Here is a 22,537-nt window from a genome sequence, read left to right as displayed (position 1 = left end):
GCAGGGACAAACTAAGCTGCTAAAAGTTACCTTTCTGTAATATGTATTGAAAATATGACTTCACCATAAAATAGAATTTTTAATAGCTATTATAAATAGTTGTTTATTTCTGTAGCAGGACCATCCTCGAGATACAGTATTAGTATTTTAATCTGTACTCTGGTTTTCTACATAGGATACCAAGGCCAGCCACAGTGAAAATAGCTTTTGGGTGCTAGTCCCTGTAAGGACATATTAGCATTACATTTCTTTTTGTTATACTTTTAAATACCATGCACCCTGCCTTGTGGGCTATAAGGCCTACATAGTGGTGACTTACTACTATATAAAACAGTGGTTTTAACCTGTCGAAAATGTGTTTATTTTGACATGTTGCATTGCAGCTTTTTACGCAGCTACAGTCAGTCTATAATGATAGGCCTGAAACCATGTCTGTCTGCCACTGAGGTGGATGGCACAAAGGGCGGCCTTTAACTTCCGTGCTCTGATTGCACTTGGAACAAATCACGATGGACTTCTAGGCAAATTAATCACCCCCATTCAGAGTAAGTCAATTCAAACTTGTTTAAAGAGGGAACACAGGCACTTTACAACTTAGTGGCAGGGATAAAGTACACAGAATTCTAAAGACTGAAAAATATATTGGGTCTATCAGAAGCCGAAAGGCGAAACATCCAGGGTACCCACTCAGAAAATGCTGTTTTCTCACAGGGGAGAATGATGATCCTGGAATATGGGAAGACAACCCCTGCTGAAAAATTCTAAAATACTCTGGAATGTAGGGATAACTGTTTCAAGGCAAGGGAAGGCATGCTATTGCAAAGCTATGGGGTATTCATGAGGTACCAGAATTCATCACATGGTGTAGTAACATGACCTGCTGGCAGGGGACAGAAAGGAATACATATAGTACACTAAATATATTGTTTATATCTTTGCTGGGTGGTAGCCTTAGTGGTTCTGCCAATACAAGTACAGACCCAATAATGTTTTTAAAATAATGAAAATACAAAAATTCATGAAAAAGAATGCTTTTTGAGTGTTAGTAGGTTTCATTTGAGACCAAATCATAGAAACCAGGATGTGATGCAAAATGGAAGTGGGAAGAAGCAAGTTACTTATTTGCATCTACAGTTCTCCAGCATTGGTGTCTTTCATAGATTCCCTGTTTAAAACAGCAATGAATAATGCTAAAAGAGGCATAGGCTTAAGAACAGTGTTTGCCTAGTAGTACAATCACTTTATATCATAGCACTCAAACTCTTGCTAATAAGGTGAATACCCTGAGCACTATTATCAACCTTGGAGGCCACCAGACCAACATTTATGTTACACCTGAACCTCATAGGAATTGCGACGCTTTTCAGTGAAACATTTTAAAATATCAGGGTACATTGAAAGTGTGGGAGGAGGAAACACGTACTAGTCATTAAACACATGTTTTGAACATTTAAGAGAGAGCATATGAGGATATAATTCATTAGATTTGTGTAATACAATCAGAGTAGCATTGTACAAAGAAGTGAGCCTTCAGTTGTTTCCGGTGGGATAAAGGGGTGGATTTTTATATGTATGAAGAAGAAAGATTGGAGCTTTCACTGTATTGCTGATAGGAGGGGTACAGTTAAGGGCAATGTCAAGTATGAAACCAAAAGATTTGGAAAGAAGAGAGCTTTTGGTTGTTTCTGGAAAGGATAAGTGGGTGGATTCTTTTTTTATGTATGGTATGAAGATGACATTTGGAGCTTTCTCCATATTGCTGATAAGAGGGGTAAAGCTAAGAGCAATGTCAAGCATGAAACCAAAAGATTTGATAGTCGAGGTTGGGGCAGACGCATAGACTTTGGCTTCAAAGAGTTGAGAAACGTGGGACCAAATCACTTTTGATATAAAAAGAAAAAAAGAGGAATTATGTATTGAAGAGGTTCAAAAGAAGGAAGCTCTAGTGCATTTATAACTGAATCTGAGGCAGAGAGTTTCTGAGGAGGAAAGTGTAATCTATCTTTAGACAGAGCTGAGGGTCTTAAGTGTACTGATGAAGGGCGGCGCCAGCATTGTGTCTGATCAGGCTTAGTGGCTCCATGTAGAGATTAACTTAAGTGTGTGTTAGAGTGGAGCCTCAAGGAATCCTGCAACACATGTTGGTCGTGGGGAAAAAGTGGTAACCTATTTTCACCAGTTGAGAGCTATCAGTTAACAAAGATTTGAAACAACTCAGAACTTTGCCTCACAATCTAATGCAGTATTCAGCAATCTGAAGAAGTATTTTGTGGTTACTAGTGTAAAAGGCAGCTGAGAGGTTTAGAAGAACAATTAAGCAGGAATTGTCAAGTGTAGTCTAGGCCTTTCAACAGTAGATTGTCTGAGATGAGAGTAGTAAGTTAGTTCACAAAGATTTTCTCTATTTTCTTATTGGGCCATGGTAAGTAGGAAACTAGGAGGGAGTTTGCCTTTAAAGAGGGGTCGGGGTTGAATTTTTAAAGATAGTGATCTGGCCAATTTTCAATGATGATGCAAAGACGTCTTGACAAAGAGAGGTGTTTATCAGCTCGTACCAAGCGCCTTTGAAGATGGAAAAATTGGCTTTGTGTATATTAGCTGGATGGGGTCAAGAAAGTATTTGATAGGTTTCAGATTCTTGATGGAATCAGATTTTCCTCAGAGGTGAAAGGGGTGAAGTAGTCCCAGGTTAGTGGAGATTTTGGAGGAGGAGATGGTGGTAACAAAGCTATAATGAAACTGAGTCTAATCAGATACCTTTTCTGAGAAAACTGTCAGAGGAATTTCTCAAATTTCTCTCTCGAGGCAGCAATTGAAAGTCTTCTGGTGTGCCAGTAGAGGGATCTTGTGGAATTAGGGGAAGATTCTGTTTGATTTGGGATGTTGAAAGATTTAGATGACATGATAAGGATTTTTTATGATTTTCTTAATTTTATAATCTTGGGTTGAAGATGGACTGTTTTGTTTTTCCTCCATTCATTCTGTTGCATAATTACATACTCTGTGATAACATGTTTAAACCAGGATTATAACTCAGGGTACTCAGGTTCCTAATGGATCTAATTTAATAATCTCACTGGCTTTATAGAAGTAGATGTTTGTTCCTTACAAGAGTTTCTGAATAGTCAAGCGATTGGTTACTTTTGGAGAGGGACTGTTACAGGATTATTCCTCTGAAGCAGCAAACAGGCTAAATCACAGAATAATCTACGGATCCTTTCTAAAAATGGATAAAATGTACAAGTGCCAAGACACACGTCTTTTTGTAGTGTGTCTGTCTACTTGCCAAATATTTAATTCTCTAGGTTACCATTACTTGCCTAGTCAAAGGAAAAAGTAAATAAGAGCATGTAACGTTATTTGTGTATGTTTTTCAAGAAGCATCATAATCATGGATTACATTTCTGTCTGTCTATGAGTGGCTTATTTATCCCCAGTCCTGGCTGGGCACATTCATTAGCAAGAAGAATGAAGCAAGGCTGGTGCTATGGAGCCAGTCATTTACCTTACATGCCAGGTTCTCAACCAAGGCTATCATGGAGTTCTTGAAGAGGGTGGCAGCAGTCAGAGGTCGCTTGGTGACCTCTGCGATGTGCAGCTTCCCCTCTGGCCACATCTCCTGCAGGACAGGGTCCCTGCTATAAAGTGAAAGAAAATCTGGTGAGGATATGTCACAAAGCAGCACACTGTTCTGAACAGGTTTGGGTTGCTCATATGGTATCAGAGAGGGACTGGCATACAGCAGGGAAATGGGGAGATTTCACATTCTTAGTGGACCAACAGTCATGAACTAAAAGCGGTCACTGGATATGCACAGCCTTATATCTAGATCTGGTGCAACTGTTTTGGTGGCACAAGATGTGTCACAATCCTGGAATAAAACTCTGGCGATGCACCCAACCAGCCTTACCAGATCTGGGGCCAGGAGTACCGGCACAATGGGCCCATTGTCATCAGAACTTTGGCCGTAACAGCATAATCAATGACAGTCAACCTATCATAGATATTTTCTCAAAGGGCTTTAGACTATATGGTGTTAGAGGGAGGGAATAAAACATGATGCAGTGACAAATTATTATTTGCAACTTCTCAGTAGGTTGCACAGGTCTTATGAAGAGGTCCAAAAGCCTAAGTAATGAGTGAGCCCCCCAAAGACGTACGTGTCTAATGCCATGAGATGTACATTTAGATGAATTTGTTTCCCTGAAGGCATTTCTGAGAAAGGAGACGCAACAGACCCTATTATAGTGAAGTCAACGACTCAAACTCACTATGTTTGATGCTCATTTTTTAACACATAATTTCAAACGCTCTCATTTCACTCAGAACCCAGCATGTTTTTCTTCAAGCTCACATCACCAGTCTTTCTCACTAGTTTACACTCCGACATATTTTTTGGTTGAGGCTAGGGGGCGCATGTGCTGTCTCTTCAAGACATGCTGTATTCACTCTGTGAGCTTACAGCCCGCCCATTTTTGTTTTATTCATCCCTTCAATTGTTGTTCAAAATTGTTTGCTTGCTAGTGTTTAATCATTCCTCTTTGTCCCTCCTCTTTGTGTTTGGTTTCCTCTCATAGAGCAGTGCCCAATTACTGTTATATTTCTGTATTTATGTGTTCCTTTAGTGTACAATTTCTTTCTTTGATTCCTGCTCGTGTCACTGTTTGCCCATTTTTGGTGTTTCAGCTTCAGTGGCCATCACCTAATCTGCCCGTCCCAATCAAATACCGCTGAAATGTCAGACGCTTCTGCGCTGTTTTTGAAATCGCTTCTTTAATTGTCTCTCACTTCAAAGCGTGAGGATTAAACCCCTACTGCTTCGCTGCTTGCTGCTTTAGCAAACCTCGGTCACCGGACCGTCAGCAGCCCAGACTTGAAGCACAGTTAAGGGCAAGTCTTGGACAACTCCTATCGCATTTTCTCTGATGCTTGTTTATATAATGTGAACTTGAGAGACTCAATAGTGTTGGAGCACTTTACATGAGCGCTAGTTGGATTACACAATATCAGGCTAATTTGTGGGAGCATTTTTTAGAGCGCAAATTCGAGTGACCCAATGGTATTGGAGTGCTTTACAAAAGTGTCAATTACATTACACAAGGCGGAGATTAAGTGATGCCGACGCCGCCCCTGTTTAATCATTATTTCTCCTCTACCTGATAAATGGAGCAGCATTCGTCCTTCCCACCTCCTCCCATGTCGCTGCATCCCCTCTGCTACCTCTTTCTGTCATCCTCCAACTCTCACTGCTTTAATTTCAAAGCCCATTCACAGAAGCTCCTTGTAGCATACTTGCAGCATTGCAGTGATGCTGAAATACAACTCGAGCAACAGTGGTTCAATGAGTGGCCTTCAAAACTGGCCACACCCGATTCACACAGGCTTTTGATTAACTCTCTGATGCAGATGTCAGACTGCACCACCTTAACCTCTTTGGGCAATCACAATCATTATTTTGCTCTCAGTGACAGGCCATGAAGTGATCTCAAATGGTAGGCTGAACTTGCCACCAGGATGGAGGTCTCCACTAGAACCTTGTCTTTGAAAGTTCTTGGTTTGGTTCAACGTTTCTGTGAGGAATAGTCATTGCTGTGGGCTCTTCTAGAGTCCGAAAGGTTCGGTGGATTTGGTAGGTCAGCCCATACAGGATGATGGGGGATTATTTCAGTCATTGTCCTTCCAAAGCACAGCTTGATCAGGGGAATTGCTGAACAGGGTGTGAGTATGTAGTCTCGCAAGAAGCTGTATATGGCTCGATCTATGTTGGTATTATCTGCCACTGCAATTCAGATCACTTTTGTAAGGGTCCTTATCATGCGCTCCACCTCCCCATTGGCTTGGAACCATTTGGGTGTGATGCAACAGTGTTTGCTGTTCCTGGAGCACAGATGTTCAGCCCATTTGTGGCTGCTGAAGGGAGGCCCATTGTCAGTGTGGATTTCTTCAAACAGGCCATGGGTGGCCATTAACCTTTTAAGTTTTGGGATTACTTCAGATGCGGACGTTGTTGATACAATTTCGACCTGTGGGTAACAGGAGAAATTGTGCAGGACAACCAGCATGTGGAAGCCGTTGGAAAGGCTACCAAAGTCCACACTGACTTTTTGCCATGGGGCACCCAGACTGTCTTTGGTGATGGCCTGTGCTGGGAGGTCGGGCTGGCTGGTGGCTAGATGGTCCTGCACAAAGGCTTCTACAATCTGGTCAAGCCTGGGAACCAGACCTTAGTTCTCAGTCTGTTCTTTCATTTGATGATGCCTTGATGTGCTCGGTGTGCTAGAAGGACAGTTTTTTGTCTTAGGCTTTCTGAAAGCACCAGGTGTGGACCTCTTAATAGGCAGCCTGAATTGGCTCCTTGCTGATGTTGTGTAACTCCCTGAATGTTGATTTTGCTACATCAGCATGGTAGGGGGCTGGGAACTGAAGAAGTTGCCAGTCACCTGTCAAGGCTGCTTTGATGGCGATCTTCAGACAGTTGTCGTGCTTGGTGTCTTCGACTACTTCCGCTAGGGACATAGAGAGAGGTTTGGAGCACTCCACCACCAGGGAGACATATTCTTCAGTTTCCTGAGCTTCTGCAGTCTCTGGCAGGGTGGCTGGGTGAGTGTGGAGGGAGAAGAAGTTCCCTGCATTTCGAGTGCCTGTCCAGTACTGTGAAATTGAAGTCCTACAGTTTCAGGATCCACTTCTTAATCCTCGGGGGGAGGGTTTTAGAGGACCCATGAAATATAGGGATCAGCGGCTTGTCATATGTGAAGATGGTGAATGGGTGACCATATAAATATATGTAGAAGTGCTGCAGCCTCACAGTATGGCAATTACTTCTCATTCAATTTGAGGATAACATTGTTTTGTTGGTGTGTTCCTCTCCCCACACCCAGGGGCTGGATGCCTGTGAGTTTCCTAAGAGAACCAGAGATGTCCGCCAGGTTCTGCATGAAGCATCTGCAGTACGTCACCATGCCAAGGAAGCTACGGACTCAGAGGAGGGAGCTGTGTGTTCTGTATGTCTTTTATCTTGTCTGGGTCTGGGCTGATTGCTTTGCCTGAGAACTGGCATCCGAAGAAATGTATGTTGTTTTGTAGGAAGTCACATTTTTCCTGATGGAGGATTAGACCATGCTCTTTAAGTCAGGTAAAGGCAGCTTCCTCCTGAGGGCAGCATGCTAACCGGACAGGTTCTCCAATGATGTCATCAATAGTTGGTGTGAGATGATGTTCCCACTAGATTGGGTTTAGTCCACCCAAATGCATACAGCGTCAGGCTTTTTTTTTTTACCACCACAATCAGAGGGGCTCACAGGGTTGGGCTTTTCACTCGTTCGATGATGCCAGCTTTATTCTAGAGCTTCAGTTCTTTTTCCACATTGGGAGAGAGGTGGAAGGCAATCCTCTGGTGTTTAAGAGCTACTGGAGTGGCAGATTAATCAATCAATTAATCATATGGTTTTTTCGGGATGTCTTCAGAGGGTATCAAGGTGCTGGGCTGCGGGTTTCTCAGTCAAAGAGCCAGGTCTTGAGCTTCTTCCTGAAGTCTAGCGACAAGGGTGATATTCAGAGGTGGAGGGTAAGAGCATTCCAAGACTTGGCAGCAATGTGGGAGAAGGAGCATGCTCTGGTGCGGCAGCGGCAGATGCACAGTGTTGTGCAAGGGTGAGGTAGGTGGAGCAGAGGTTTCTAACTGATTGGCAGTTGTTCATGTATGCAGGTCCTTTGTCGTAGAAGGCTATGTGGGAGTGGGTCAGTAGTTTGAAATGGAATCTTTTTTGGATGGGGAGACAGTGGAGGCCTCTCAGGTGCTGGGTGATGTGGGTCCTTTTGGGCAGGTTGAGGTTCAATCTGGGTGCTATATTCTGTATCGTCTGGAGTCTTCTCATAAGTTCGCTAGAGGTGCCTGTATAGAATGTGTTGCCGTAGTCTAGGCGGTTGGTGATGAGGGCCTGCTGATGGGGAGCCACTTGAAGAGCATGCATAGTGTGGATGCAGGCTGAGGAGTCAGCTTTGACCTGTTGTTTCATGGAGTGTTTGCTATCTAGGATGATGCTGAGGTTGTGGATGCGACCTCTAGGACCATAAATCCTTGGATTACTCATTACCATGGATCTTGCCATTTTCCACGGCAGGTTCAATAGATGAACAGTATAATTCCCAACATTTAGGGTAGGCTCACAACAATACAATTACTCTTTTCTTAACCAATAATAAACAACACAAATCAACCTTTTCTCTTCAAGTATTCTATTTATCTTTCGTGTTTTTTCCTAAATTAGGTGTCATTCAATTTCACAACAAAGCACATTTTGATTACTTTTTGTATTCTATTTGTACATAAAATCTTCCTGAGAAAATACATTTTGATCATTTGCGAAGGAATTATGAACAATATTCAAAAACAGTGCATGTCAATATATACAGTGAATTCCACATCTAGCTTGTTTGGTCATAATCCTATGTTTTATCTTTACCAGGGTACGCCAGAATAGTACTCCTTGGTAATATTTAATAAGTGGTCCTTAAGAAAGCTAGTCTCAGAGAGTCATTGTAATAGTGTTCCAAGTTTAGACCATTCGACTTTTTTGCTAAACTTATTGAGTCCTTAGTAATACTCCTATTTGCTACTGATACTCTGAGTCCTGTGAAATTGGAAAGTGAATGTGTGGGTGTGCCAACGCGTTTCGACCTTTGTGCTGGGGACCAGAACGATTTCGAAGAAGGTCTTCCTCAGGGCTGGGGCTGTGGGTGTCGGATTATTGTGATCTAAAATTCGTGAGGGGGAAAAAAAAGACATGTGCATAAGTGCCTAATACTACACATTAAATGTTTTAGCTTAACCTAATGGCTATTGCTGGCATACCTAGTGTAATTGGGGTGCATGGATTTCGAAGTTCTCCTTCTGGTCATCGGAGTCTTGCATCTTGGGACATATTGGATCTTTATTTCTGAGGAGTCAAAAAACATTTGGTGGCTCACTTCCCAGTCATCGTGAGGATGTCTCATTATGTTTTAGACTGACCGAAAATGAACAGGCACATTCTAAAGGCACATGCAGTGTTTAAATGGCTAAGCTTCCCCTCTGGGAGCGTGATCTTATTGTGCGTAGATGTGAGCATATTATCTCTGTTCCTTCTAGTTCCGTTGCTCTTTTGGGGTTGGTTAGTTATCTCTTTATGTGACTCGAGGTTTCATGAGACGTGAGACACCATCCTCGCTTCCAATTATTTTTGAATCGTGCTTGTGTTCTTAATGACTTATACCATTCATTGTGGCATGCCAAGTGGTTCTTCACTATTTCCCCTTTATCCCAGTTGCATGCTCTTATCATGCTGAATTTTAAATACCTTTAGTTCTTCTGTTCGTAGTTGATTTTTCAGAGCGGCGGTGTGGAATGGCAATCACTCGTTTCGTTACTTCCTTCGGCGTCTTTCCTGTTTTGTCAGTTTCTTGTGGCGTGCTGCTCATTGGCTGCATATGTCAAATCTCTGTAGTGCGTCATTTTCAAAATATCCGCCTGACTTCCTCTTGTGCCTCCTGCAAGTCGGCACACTTTAGACCGCCTGACTTCCTGTTTGAGTATCGCCATGGCAGAAAACTTTATTTAGTGATATCTGAACGTTCCGGGTTTGTTAAACGTTCTGCAACGTTCGCCTGGCTATCTGTTGTCTCATTGCCAAGGACATACCCCTTATGATGGTTTATAAACACGCCTGGCTTCCATGTTAATCTTTTATCGCTTAGGCAGCTATCTTTATTTAGTGGTTTCTTGATTTTCTTGGTTTTTAATGTTCTAGATCGGACGCCCAACTTGTTGATGTCTCATTGTTAAGGACGCACCCTTTATTCATAATTGTCTGAACACGCCACATTCTTGGTGTTTAGGAGCACCGTTCGTGCTTATGTTATTATACACTGCTTCATTTCTTTTGCTATGCTGTCCCAGTGAGGAACACCTTCATGAAACGGTTCTGAATAGGATGTTTCTTGAGCCTTGTAGTTTTCATCTCGGTGTACACCAGGGGGTTTAGGGTAACAAAACTCTGCTTGATCAGGAGAGTTCCTAATCCTATCCACGTTCTGTACTAGTGTGTTTTCTGGTGTTCATCTGTACTCAGAGTTGTTTGATGTTGCTGGCTATATACAGTACACGATCTCTGAAAATTCGTTTAGGCCATTTTCTGTAGTGCCAAGTCTCAAAATCATTTTGGCTTCTTCATTCAGCAGTCGTTTCTCTAGCAATCTTACTTCGATTTGTCTAAGGACTGTCCATTTCATTTCGTTTATGGTATGATTCTGCTCCATCCAATGTTTGACCATTGGTGCTGTCCATACTTTGAGCTTTATCCTGGATTTGTGTTGCTTTATTCTTGTTTTAACTTGCTGTGTCGTCTTACCAACGTATGCCATGCCACAGGGGCATACAATGCAGTATACCACATTTGAAGTAATACAGTTAGTAAACTCCTCATGGCGAATGGTTTTGTTGCCATACGTGAATTATGTTCCTTCCATGGTGATGCCACAGACCGCACAATTCCAGCATCTATGATGTCCTTTAACTGGTGGGAGAGATAACATTGAATGTATAGATGGTTGCACTCTTTTCTTGTTGGTGTTGGCTCTCACCAACATTTCTTTGATACTTTGACTTTTCTTCAATGCGGATATTAGTTGTTCTTTAAACTCAGTTAAGCCTTTGACACTTTGCCAGTTCCGTCTAATTATCATTTTTACTTCATTTCTGGATCCTGAATAGGTGGTAACGCAGACCAATGGCATGTCTTTGTTCTTATCTTTGGGTGTCAATAGATATTTCCTCGGGGTATACCAAGCCCTCTTCATTGCTCGTTTAGTCAGTTTTCTTGGATAGTTCCGGTGCACCAGTTTTTCCAATAGAAGTTTTGCATTCTTGAAATAATACTTTTGTTCGAATAATTTCTTCTTATACGAAGAAATTGTCCATATGGCAGATTATCTTTCAAATTTCTCTGGTGGAAACTAGAATAGTGTTGTAGGGTATTCCGGTCTGTATCCTTTGTGAAGAGTGTGGTAAATAGCTTCCCATTCTCCTGTTGGATTTTCAAGTCTAGAAAATGTTTCTCCGATTTGCTCGATGTCAAAGTAAACTGTATGTGTGGACTGCGTTGGTTTAGCCAGGTGTAAAATTCATTCAGTGATTCTGATGACCCCCTCCGGAGCATTATGATGTCATAAATATATCAATGCCAATATTTTATTTGGCCATCGAAGGGGTTGTTACTGTAGATCCACCATTATTCATACAGTGCCATGGAAATTATGGCCGTTTCCGGCGCAAAAGGACATCCCATTGCAGTACCTTTCATCTGAAGGTACTGCTGCCCATTAAATACGAAGAAATTGTAGTTCAAACAAATCTTTCCAATTTCTATTATGTATGACGTGGGAATTTTGTGTGGTCTTGTCCTTTTCTCCAGGAAGTATTCCATTGCTTCTAGTCCCTCTTCTTGTGGAATATTAGTATATAAACTAATGATGTCTAAGGTGACTAGGAATTCATTCTCTTGATCAAATGGTTGCTCTTCCAAAGTGTTGATGGCTTGCATTGTGTCTTTTATGTAACTGGTTGTCAGATTTATTAATGGTTTGAGAAAAGTGTCAATATATTTTGCGGACCTTTCCAGGATTGAATTTACTCCCGATATTATTGGGCGGCCTGGGGGGTGTTCTGCATTTTTGTGGATTTTGGGCAAAATATACAGAAGTGGGGTTCTTGGATTTTGGTTGAGAAGATATTTTGCCTTATGTTTAAATAACCATTCGTTTTCTTTCCTGATCCAAATATATATCATCAATTTTTCCGTGATTATCCTTTCCATTTCATGATCGATTTTTTTGTAGTGCTCATCATTTTCGAGCTGTCTTGGTATTTCAGTCTCCTATTCTTCTCTCTCCATGAGCACCACCCCTCTGCCTTTATCGGCGGGTTTAACTATGATGTCTTGATTGTCTTTTCAGATCTTCCAGGGCTTTTTGTTCCTCTCTAGATAGGAAAGACGCCGAAGGAAGTAACGAAGCCGAGTGATTGCCATTCCGCACCGCCGCTCTGAAAAATCAACTACGAACAGAAGAACTAAAGGTATTTACAATTCGGCATGATAAGAGCATGGAACTGGGATAAAGGGGAAATAGTGAAGAACCACTTGGCATGTCACAATGAATGGTATAAGTCATTAAGAACACGAGCACTATTCAAAAATAATTGGAAGCGAGGATGGTGTCTTACGTCTCATGAAACCTCGAGTCACATAAAGAGATAATTAACCACACCCAAAAGAGCCACGAAACTAGAAGGAACAGAGATAATATGCTCACATCTACGCACAATAAGATCACGCTCCCAGAGGAGAAGCTTAGCCATTTAAACACTTCATGTGCCTTTAAAATGTGCCTGCTCATTTTCGGTCAGTCTAAAACATAATGAGACATCCTCACGATGACTACGAAGTGAGCCACCAAATGTTTTTTAATTCCTCAGAAATAAAGATCCAATATGTCCCAAGATGAAAGACTCTGATGACCAGAAGGAGAAATTCGAAATCCATGCACCCCAATTACACTAGGTATGCCAGCAATAACCATTAGGTTAAGCTAAAACATTTAATGTATAGTATTAGGCACTTATGCACATTTCTTTTTCTTTCCCCCTCACAAATTTTAGATCACAATAAACCTACTCCCACAGCCCCAGCCCTGAGGAAGACCTTCTCCGAAATCCTCCTGGTCCCCAGCACGAAGGTCGAAATGCGTCGGCACACCCACACATTCACTTTCCACTTTCACAGGACTCAGAGTATCAGTAGCAAATAGGAGTATTACTAAGGACTCAATAAGTTTAGCAATAAAGTCGATTGGTCTAAACTTGGAACACTATTACAATGATTCTCTGAGCCTAGCTTTCTTAAGGACCGCTTAGTAAATATTACCAAGGAGTACTATGCTGGCGTACCCCGGTAGAGATAAAACATAGGATTAGGACCAAACAAGCTAGATGTGGAATTCACTGTATATATTGACATGCACTGTTTTTGAAAATTGTTTATAATTCCTTCGCAAACAATCAACATTTCTTTTCGCAGGAAGATTGTATGTACAAATAGAATACAAAAAGTAATCAAAATGTGCTTTGTTGTGAAATTGAATGACACTTCATTTATGAAAAAACACAAAAGATAAATAGAATACTTGAAGAGAAAAGGTCAATTTGTGTTGTTTATTAATGGTTAAGAAAAGAGTAATTGTATTGTTGTGTGCCTACCCAAAATGTTGTGAATTATACTGTTCATCTACTGAACCTGCCATGGAAAATAGCGAGATCCATGGTAATGAGTAATCCAAGGATTTATGGTCCTAGAGGTATTATGTTGTGTTAATATAAGGTTATAGATTCCAACCACTATGGTCCTGAACTGAATCTACCCCCTCATTGTAAGCGTTTTGAGAGTAGGTGTCAACCTACGATGGAATCGTTTCTAGACACCAGCCGGTCTTAAGCGGTGTTTACGCAGTCCCTGAGCACTGCCTATTTCCCTAAAAAAAGATAGGGTACACAACGATGTAGCCATTCACCATTTGTACTTTAGATAACACTTCAAAACCAGAGGTCAGTTGTAGTGACAACAAAACCGCAGAGATCAGCTGTTTAGTCTACACACTACTACTTAAGAATCAGTAGTCACATTCACTTTTTGTTATTTATTTATTTTTCAAGCATACCTAATGTCAGAACCGAAAACATTGAGCTACTGGGAAGAAGACATTGAGGAGTTACTTAAAAAACCACCGAAACTGAACATTGGGAATACCACGTCAAATCCCAAATTCCAATCTGAAATAGAAAAGATCACAAGATTGAAGAAAAAATAAATCCGCACGGCATTACACGGGGAGGTACTGCTCGAGCATCTGAGGGCTGGTTCAATCCCTATTAGACCAGGTAAAAAATGTGCCTGTAATTTTTGTAGATCAACCTCCATACCTGGGAGACTTCAGTCAAATTGGCACAAAATGTTCCAGAGACTGGATGTTCTTGTCAATAAAAACTGTTGAAAGACTGAGTCTAGAAGAGTTGGAACTCATAAAAGAATTGGAGGAAGCCCTATTGCTCAACGAAGCAATAGAAAATGCTAAAGATCTATTAAGCAAAGTAGAAAAAGAAAACGCAATTTTAAAAAAAAACAACGGAAGACTTCAAAAGATCGAATCTAGTTAAAGACATTCCGAACTTCAGTGAAGCAAGGGCTTACTCATATCTAGATAAAGACTACTATAAACAACAGAATAATACAGGAATCTTAAGAACATACGGAGCCAGAAGCCAAAGACGTTTCACAATTTTCTCGGACGATTCTTCATATTCAGACAACTCCAACGAGTCAGAACCCTCAACAAGTGCCAGGAGCAATCAACAGGTCTGTTTTTTCCAAGGACCCCAGCCTTTTTTAGGAAGAGGCAATACAGGGCAGAGAACCAGAAACAGAAGGGGAAGATGGTACAATTCCAATACCAATCCACTCCAGTACCAGGGAGAGATAACCACCAGGAAGAACACTTACAGGTGGTGATGAAGAATCCAATATACAACCTGACCAAACTTGAGTTAAGCCCAGCAGAAGTCCAGGTCTTAACCAAAGGATTATCATTCATTCCATCGCGACAGAATTACATCAGCCAAACCAAATTGGAAATACTGCAATTGTTTACAAAGATGAGATTAAAATCCTTCTTCGCAGACAACAGTACAATCAGGATAAGAGCTACTCAGGCCTTAAAAAACCCTCCACCTTCTTCCCACCATCAGGGGAAATTCTGATGGAGATCCTGGTCTTTGAAAAAAATGTCTTGAAAGATCTAGACATATTGGATAACAAAAGGAAATTTACCAAATGGAACCTATCTAGAGAAGAACAAAAAGCCCTGGAAGATCTAAAAAACAATCAAGCCATCAAAGTTAAACCCGCCGATAAAGGCGTAGGGGTGGCCCTCATGGAGAGAGAAGAAAACGAGACTTAAATACGAAGACAGCTCGAAAATGAAGAGCACTACAAAAAAATCGATCATGAAATGGAAAGGATAATCACGGAAAAAATGATGACATTGATTCGGATCGGTGAAGAAAATGGATAGTTATTTAAACATGAGGCAAAATATCTTCGCAACCAAAATCCAAGAACCCCACTTCTGTATATTTTGCCCAAAATCCACAAAAATGCAGAACACCCCCCAGGCCGCCCAATAATATCGGGAGTAAATTCAATCCTGGAAAGGCCGGCAAAATATATTGACACTTTTCTCAAACCATTAATAAGTCTGACAACCAGTTACATAAAAGACACAATGCAAGCCATCATTACTTTGGAAGAGCAACCATTTGATCAAGAGAATGAATTCCTAGTCACCTTAGACATCATTAGTTTATATACTAATATTCCACAAGAAGAGGGACTGGAAGCAATGGAATACTTCCTGGAGAAAAGGACAAGACCACACGAAATTCCCACGTCATACATAATTGAAATTGGAAAGATTTGTTTGAACTACAAATTCTTCGAATTTAATGGGCAGCAGTACCTTCAGACGAAAGGTACTGCAATGGGATGTCCTCTTGCGCCGGAAACGGCCATAATGTTCATGGCACTGTATGAAGAAAGGTGGATCGACAGTAACAACCCCTTCGATGGCCATATAAAATCTTGGCATCGATATATTGATGACATCATAATGCTCTGGAGGGGTTCATCAGAATCACTGAATTAATTTTACACATGGTTAAACCAACGCAGTCCACACATACAGTTTACTTTGACATCGAGCAAATTGGAGATTAATTTTCTAGACTTGAAAATCCAACACAAGAATGGGAAGCTATTTACCACATTCTTCACAAAGGATACAGACTGGAATACCCTACTACACTATTCTAGTTTCCACCAGAGAAATTTGAAAGATAACCTGCCATATGGAAAATGTCTTCGTATAAGAAGAAATTGTTCAAAAAAAGAGGATTATTTCAAGAATGCGAAAATTCTATTGGAAAAACTAGTGCAACAGAACTATCCAAGAAAACTGACCAAAAGAGCAATGAAGAGGGCTTGGTATACCCCCAGGGTATGTCTATTGACACCCATAGATAAGAACAAAGACATGCCATTGATCTGCGTTACCACCTATTCAGGATCCACAAATGAAGTAAAAAAGATAATTAGACGGAACTGGCAAAGTGTCAAAGGCTTAACTGAGTTTAAAGAACTACCAATATTCGCATTGAAGAAAAATAGAAGTATCAAAGAAATTTTGGTGAGAGCAAACCCCAACAAGAAAAGAGTGCAACCATCTATGCATTCGATGTTATCTCTCCCACCAGTTAAAGGACATCATCGATGCGGGAATTGTGCGGTCTGTGGCATCACCATGGAAGGAACAGAATTTACGTATGGCAACAAAACCATTTGCCATGAGGAGTTTACTAACTGTAATACTCCAAATGTGGTATACTGCATTGTATGCCCCTGTGGCGTGGCATACGTTGGTAAGACGACACAGCAAGTTAAAACAAGAATAATGCAACACAAATCCAGGATAAAGTGCAAAGTATGGACAGCACCAACGGTCAAACATTGGATGGAGCAGAGTCATACCATAAACGAAATGAAATGAAGAGTCCTCAGACAAATCAATGGAAGATTGCCAGAGAAACTACTGCTGAATGAAGAAGCCACAATGATTTTGAGACTTGGCACTACAGAAAATGGCCTAAACGAATTATCAGAGATCGTGCACTGTATATAGCCAGCAACATCAAACAACTCTGGGGCAGATTTATGTTAACTGGCGCATCCCCAGGGATGCGCCAGTTAACGTGCGCCACAGTGCGCCACAGCTCCGCCACCCATGGTGCGCCGCATTATAAATGCGGCGCACCATGGTGCAAAAACGGCACAGATGCGTGACGCATCTGTGCCGGAAATGTGGCGCATTGCTGGAGTTGCGTCGCAAGCGCGACGCAGCTCCAGCAAGGCTCGGGGGTGCCCCATCTACACAATGCTGCGTCAAGACCTACGCCTGCTTCAAGCAGGCGCAGGGTTTTGACGCAGCATTGCCCTGAAAGTGACTGAGTGAAATCTCAGGAGGCGTTCCTGCGCAGGAACGCCCCCCCCTGCGCAGGAACGCCTCCTTATGGCGCAGTGCTTTACAACATGACGCATCTCCTAGATGCGTCACGTTGTAAATAGGGCGCATTGTTTGCGCCGCAGTTGCGTCAAATAAAGTGACGCAATTGCGGCGCAAAGAGGCGCAACGGCCTCATAAATCTGCCCCAAAGAGTACAAATGAACACCAGGAAGCACACTAGTACAGAACGTGGATAGGATTAGGAACTCTCCTGATCAAGCAGAGTTTTGTTACCCTAAACCCGTAGTGTACATCGAGTTGAAAACTACAAGGCTCAAGAAACATCCTACTCAGAACCGCTTCATGATGGTGGTCCTCACTGGGACAGCATAGCTAAAGAAATGAAGCAGTGTATAATAACATAAGCACAAACTGTGCTCCTAAACACCAAGAATGTGGCGTGTTCAGACAATTATGAATAAAGGGTGCGTCCTTAACAATGAGACATCAACAAGTTGGGCGTACGATCGAGAACATCAAAAACCGAGAAAATCAAGAAACCACTAAATAAAGATAGCTGCCTAAGCGATACAAGAATAACATGGAAGCCAGGCGTGTTTATAAACCATCTTTGGCAACGAGACAACAGATAGCCAGGCGTACGTTGGGGAACGTTTAACAAACCCGGAACGTCCAGATATCACTAAATAAAGTTTGCTGCCATGGTGATACTCAAACAGGAAGTCAGATGGTCTAAAGTGTGCTGACTTGCAAGAGGCACAAGAGGAAGTCAGGAGGACGTTTTGCAAATGAAGCACTACGGAGATTTGACATATGCAGCCAATGAGCAGCACGCCACAAGAAACTGACGAAACAGGAAAGACGCTGAAGGAAGTAACGAAGCCGAGTGATTGCCATTCCACACCGCACCTTTGAAAAATGAACTACGAACAGAAGAACTAACGGTATTTACAATTCGGCATGATAAGAGCATGTCTTATGAAACCTCGAGTCGCATAAAGAGATAACTAATCACGCCCAAAAGAGCCACAAAACTAGAAGGAACAGAGATAATATACTCACATCTACGCACAATAAGATCACGCTCCCAGAGGGGAAGCTTAGCCATTTCAACACTGCATGTGCCTTTAAAATGTGCCTGCTCATTTTCGGTCAGTCTAAAACATAATGAGATAACCTCACGATAAATGCGAAGTGAGCCACCAAATGTTTTTGAATTCCTCAGAAATAAAGATCCAATATGTCCCAAGATGCAAGACTCCGATGACCAGAAAAAGAAATTCGAAATCCATGCACCCCAATTACCCTAGGTATGCCAGCAATAACCATTAGGTTAAGCTAAAACATTTAATGTATAGTATTAGGCACTTAAGCACTTTTCTTTTTCTTTTCCACTCACGAATTTTAGATCACAATAATCCTACTCCCACAGCCCCAGCCCTGAGGAAGACCTTCTTCGAAATCCTCCTGGTCCCCAGCACGAAGGTCGAAACGCGTCGGCACACCCACACATTCACTTTCCAATTTCACAGGACTCAGAGTATCAGTAGCAAATAGGAGTATTACTAAGGACTCAATAAGTTTAGCAATAAAGTCGAATGGTCTAAACTTGGAACATTATTACAATGACTCTACGAGCCTAACTTTCTTAAGGACTGCTTAGAAAATATTACCAAGCAGTACTATTCTGGCGTACCCTGGTAGAGATAAAACGTAGGATTATGACCAGACAAGCTAGATGTGGAATTCACTGTATATATTGACATGCATTGTTTTTGAATATTGTTTATAATTCCTTCGCAAACGATCAACATTTCTTTTCGCAGGAAGATTGTTTGTACAAATAGAATACAAAAAGTAATCAAAATGTGTTTTGTTGTGAAATTGAATGGCACCTCATTTATGAAAAAACACAAAAGATAAATAGAATACTTGAAGAGAAAAGGTCGATTTGTGTTGTTTATTAATGGTTAAGAAAAGAGTCATTGTATTGTCGTGTGCCTACTCTAAATGTTGTAAATTATACTGTTCATCTATTGAACCTGCCGTGGAAAATAGCGAGATCCATGGAAATGAGTAATCCAAGGATTTATGGTCCTAGAGGTATTATGTTGTGTTAATATAAGGTAATAGATTCCAACCTCTATGGTCCTGAACTGAATCTACCCCCTGATTGTAAGAGGTTGTGGATGCGGCCATTCATTGTGGGGGTGGGTCCAAATTCCGATCACCACCAGGTGTCATTTCAGAGGGAGGTGTAGCTGCAGAAAATCATCACTTCAGTTTTTTCCATGTTGAGCTTCAGGAAGTTGTCCTTCATCCAGGCTGAGACGTACTTCATGCGGTTTTGGAATATGGATTTCATAGTGGTGGGTTAAGCTGAGAGTGTGAGAACGAGCTGGGTGTCGTCGGCGCAGGAAGTGATGCTGATGTTGTGGGTTCTCATAATGCCCATAGTGGCTTCATGTAGATATTGAAGAGGGTTGGACTGAGTGATGGACCTTGAGGGACACCCCAGATGGTGCACTTGAGTTGTGAGGTGAAGAGAGGTAGACAATTCTTTGGGTGTGTCACATGAGGAAGCTGCAAAGAGGTTGAGCAGGATCAGGGCGTCCGATTCTCCTTTGTCGAGTAGAGTGCATATGTCTTCTGTGGCAGAGATTAGGGCCGTCTCAGTGCTGTGGTTTGCTCTGAATCCTGATTGGGAGGGGTTTAGCACAGTATTTCTCTCCAGGTGTTTAGTGAGTTGAAGGCTGATGGCTTTCTCCAGGACTTTGGTGGGAAACGAGAGCAGGCAGATGGGCAGTAGTTCTGGAGCTCTCTGGGGTCTGATGAGGGTTTCTTGAGGAGAGGTCTGACCTCTGAGAGTTTCCAGGCTTCTGGAAAGGTGGCTGCAGTGATGGAGGCATTGAGGATGGTGGTGAGCTGGTGGCTGATCTCGTCCCTTCCGAGGTTGAAAAGTCGATGAAGGCATGGATTGGAGGGTGCTCCCGAGTGGATGGAGTTCATTAAGGTGGTGATGTTCGGTGTGCTGAGCTGTTCCCATGTGGTGGTAAGCGGGTGGTCAATGGTGGTCTTCGTGGGCATGGGGAGGGTGAGGAGGTTGGTGGGTTCAGGGTCGAAGTTTCTGAATATGGTGGCTATCTTAAAGTGGAAGTGGTCTGCTAGTGTGTCACAGAGTTCCTGTGAGGGGGGATCGAGTTTTCAGTGGCTGATGGGCAGGTTAACTCTCTGACTATGGTAACAAGTTCTTTTGTCTGGTCTGTCCTCAATGTGGTTTGCCAGTGCCTCCTTTTCCTCATCTTTTAGTTGGTGGGGGTAGTTGTTGAGGGCGGACTTGAAGGTGACTCGGTCATCGTCATTTCTGCTGTTGCGTCATCATCTTTCCAGTTGTTTACATCTGGGTTTCGCTGCACTGAGTTCTGGCGTGCACCAGCTGGCTCATTTGGTGGATCTGTGACTTTACACTGGTTTGGTGGGGGCAACTTGGTCAGCGGCGCTGGTGATCCAGGCGCTGAAGTTCTCTACTGCCCGGTTCAGGCTGGTGGATATGTTGGACTGGGTGATGCTGAGGGCGTTAGTCCATTGGTGGTGCATGTCTTTGGTTCAGCTGAAGAAGGGGGAAGAGCAGCTTGTTGGGAGTGTTGCGGGGTGGTCCAGAAATATTGAAGTGGATGATGAAATGGTCAGACCAGGTGCGTTCTGTGGTGTGGCTGAATCTGACTGTTGCTTGACGTGAAGATAGGGTTCAGTGTGTGTCCTGCTCTGTGCATGGGGTCTGAAACCAGCTGCGTGAGGCCGATGTTGTCCATCTGTTCCAGGAAGTCGGTGGAGTTAGTGTGTGTCTGTGGGGTTGTCCAGGTGGAAGTTGATATCTCCCAGGAAGACGTAGTGTTGGTATTCGATGGCGAGTGGGGCGATATACTCTGTGATGGCGCCGCTGAGGCCGGTTCTTGGTCCTGGTTGTCTGTATGCAAGGGTGCCTTTGATTGTGGTTTTGTCATTGGTGTGGAGTTGGAAGTTAAGGTGCTTCATGAATGGCGTGGTTTCATCTATGGTGGAGGTGCAGATGATTGATTCCTTGTGTACCATGGCGATGCCACCTTCATGTCTACTGGTGCAGTTCCAGTCTTTCATCTTGTAGCCATTGGGTTTGTGGTGGTGAAGTCAGGGGCTAATTCAGGGGTGAGCCAGTTCTCTGTGATGAAGGTCACATCGGGGCGAGGGAGGAGATGGTGTCCTAGACTTCTGTGGCGTATTTGGAGTGCGATCTGGCATTGATCAGGAGGCATTGGAGTAGTTCCAGAGAGGTGAAGGCAGGTGGGGAGGGCTTGGCGTGGGTTCCTGCAAGGGAGGTCTGTATTGGGATAGGGGTGAATCAGCAGCGGAGGTCAGTGAACGGTCTCGCTGTGGAGTGAGGAGATGCGAGGCAGCAGTTGTTGTTGCGTCTGGGGTCCAGGGCACGGAGCTCTGCAGTGGAGTACCTGTGGGAGTTTGTGACAAGGAACTCTAAGGGCTGAACTGAGGCTTGACTGTCTGGCTGGCTATTCTTGCTCACAAGCAGGAGCAGCCTAGCAGTGTTCAGCGTGAGGCCGACAGCGGGAGGAGGCGAAGACCAGTAGCAACACCGGCAGCAGGGAGAGCTGGTGAGGACCTGCATCAATGTGTGTTTGATTGGTTCAGATGCTCCGTCCATCACCACCCCCTTTTGTACTGCTTTGATCACCCATATGGCTATGTCTGAACTGGGGTGGCAGAGTATGCTAAAGAACGGTGATGGATTAAACACAGATCTGTTGACTGGGTGTGAGTGTTTGATTGGTTCAGATGCTCCGTCCATCACCACCCCCTTTTGTACTGCTGCATCAATGTGTAGCTGGATGGCTGGGCCTACCAGGCAGCCTATGCCGTTGATAAGTGTGGCAATCACTCTGTTTAATTTCAAGGGTATATTAATATATCGTCCTCCGGGTTCAAAAACAACCTTCCTGTCTAACATAAATACCATGATGGAATCTGTAGCCACAGAAAGCAGTTTCACGGTTCTAGGTGACCTGAACTTTCACTTAGATCTAGACCATCTAGCCGATTCTGCCGCCCTCATCGCTGATCTAGGTAACCTAGGGCTAAAACAACTTGTCACATCCTCCACCCATCAAGCAGGCCATATTTTAGACCCTATTTTTTCCAACCTAGAAGGACTGCAAATCACCCATATTCTGCCCATGCCTTGGACAGACCACTTTGCAATTTTTGCTAATATTGCCACCAACAATCACTGCAATAACAAGCCTCAACCTACACCTAAACAATCTTTTAAAGATTGGAAAAATATAAATTTAGAAGATCTGAATTTCATACTGGAACAAACCCA

General features: G+C 42.7%; 1 protein-coding gene across 1 annotated transcript in view; it reads right to left on the bottom strand.

Moving 5' to 3' along the window:
• The window catches only part of LOC147685121 (unconventional myosin-Ig-like), a 1,601,091-nt gene that overhangs the window by 954,397 nt on the left and 624,157 nt on the right, over window positions 1–22,537 (bottom strand). The window contains exon 14 of the mRNA XM_086941006.1: window positions 3,506–3,638. Coding sequence (XP_086797132.1) covers window positions 3,506–3,638 — 133 coding nt within the window. The remainder of the gene's footprint in view (window positions 1–3,505; window positions 3,639–22,537) is intronic.

This window comes from Lissotriton vulgaris, chromosome 10, assembly GCF_964263255.1.
Source record: "Lissotriton vulgaris chromosome 10, aLisVul1.2, whole genome shotgun sequence".
Taxonomy (NCBI): domain Eukaryota; kingdom Metazoa; phylum Chordata; class Amphibia; order Caudata; family Salamandridae; genus Lissotriton; species Lissotriton vulgaris.
This window is presented reverse-complemented; position numbering and strand designations above follow the sequence as displayed.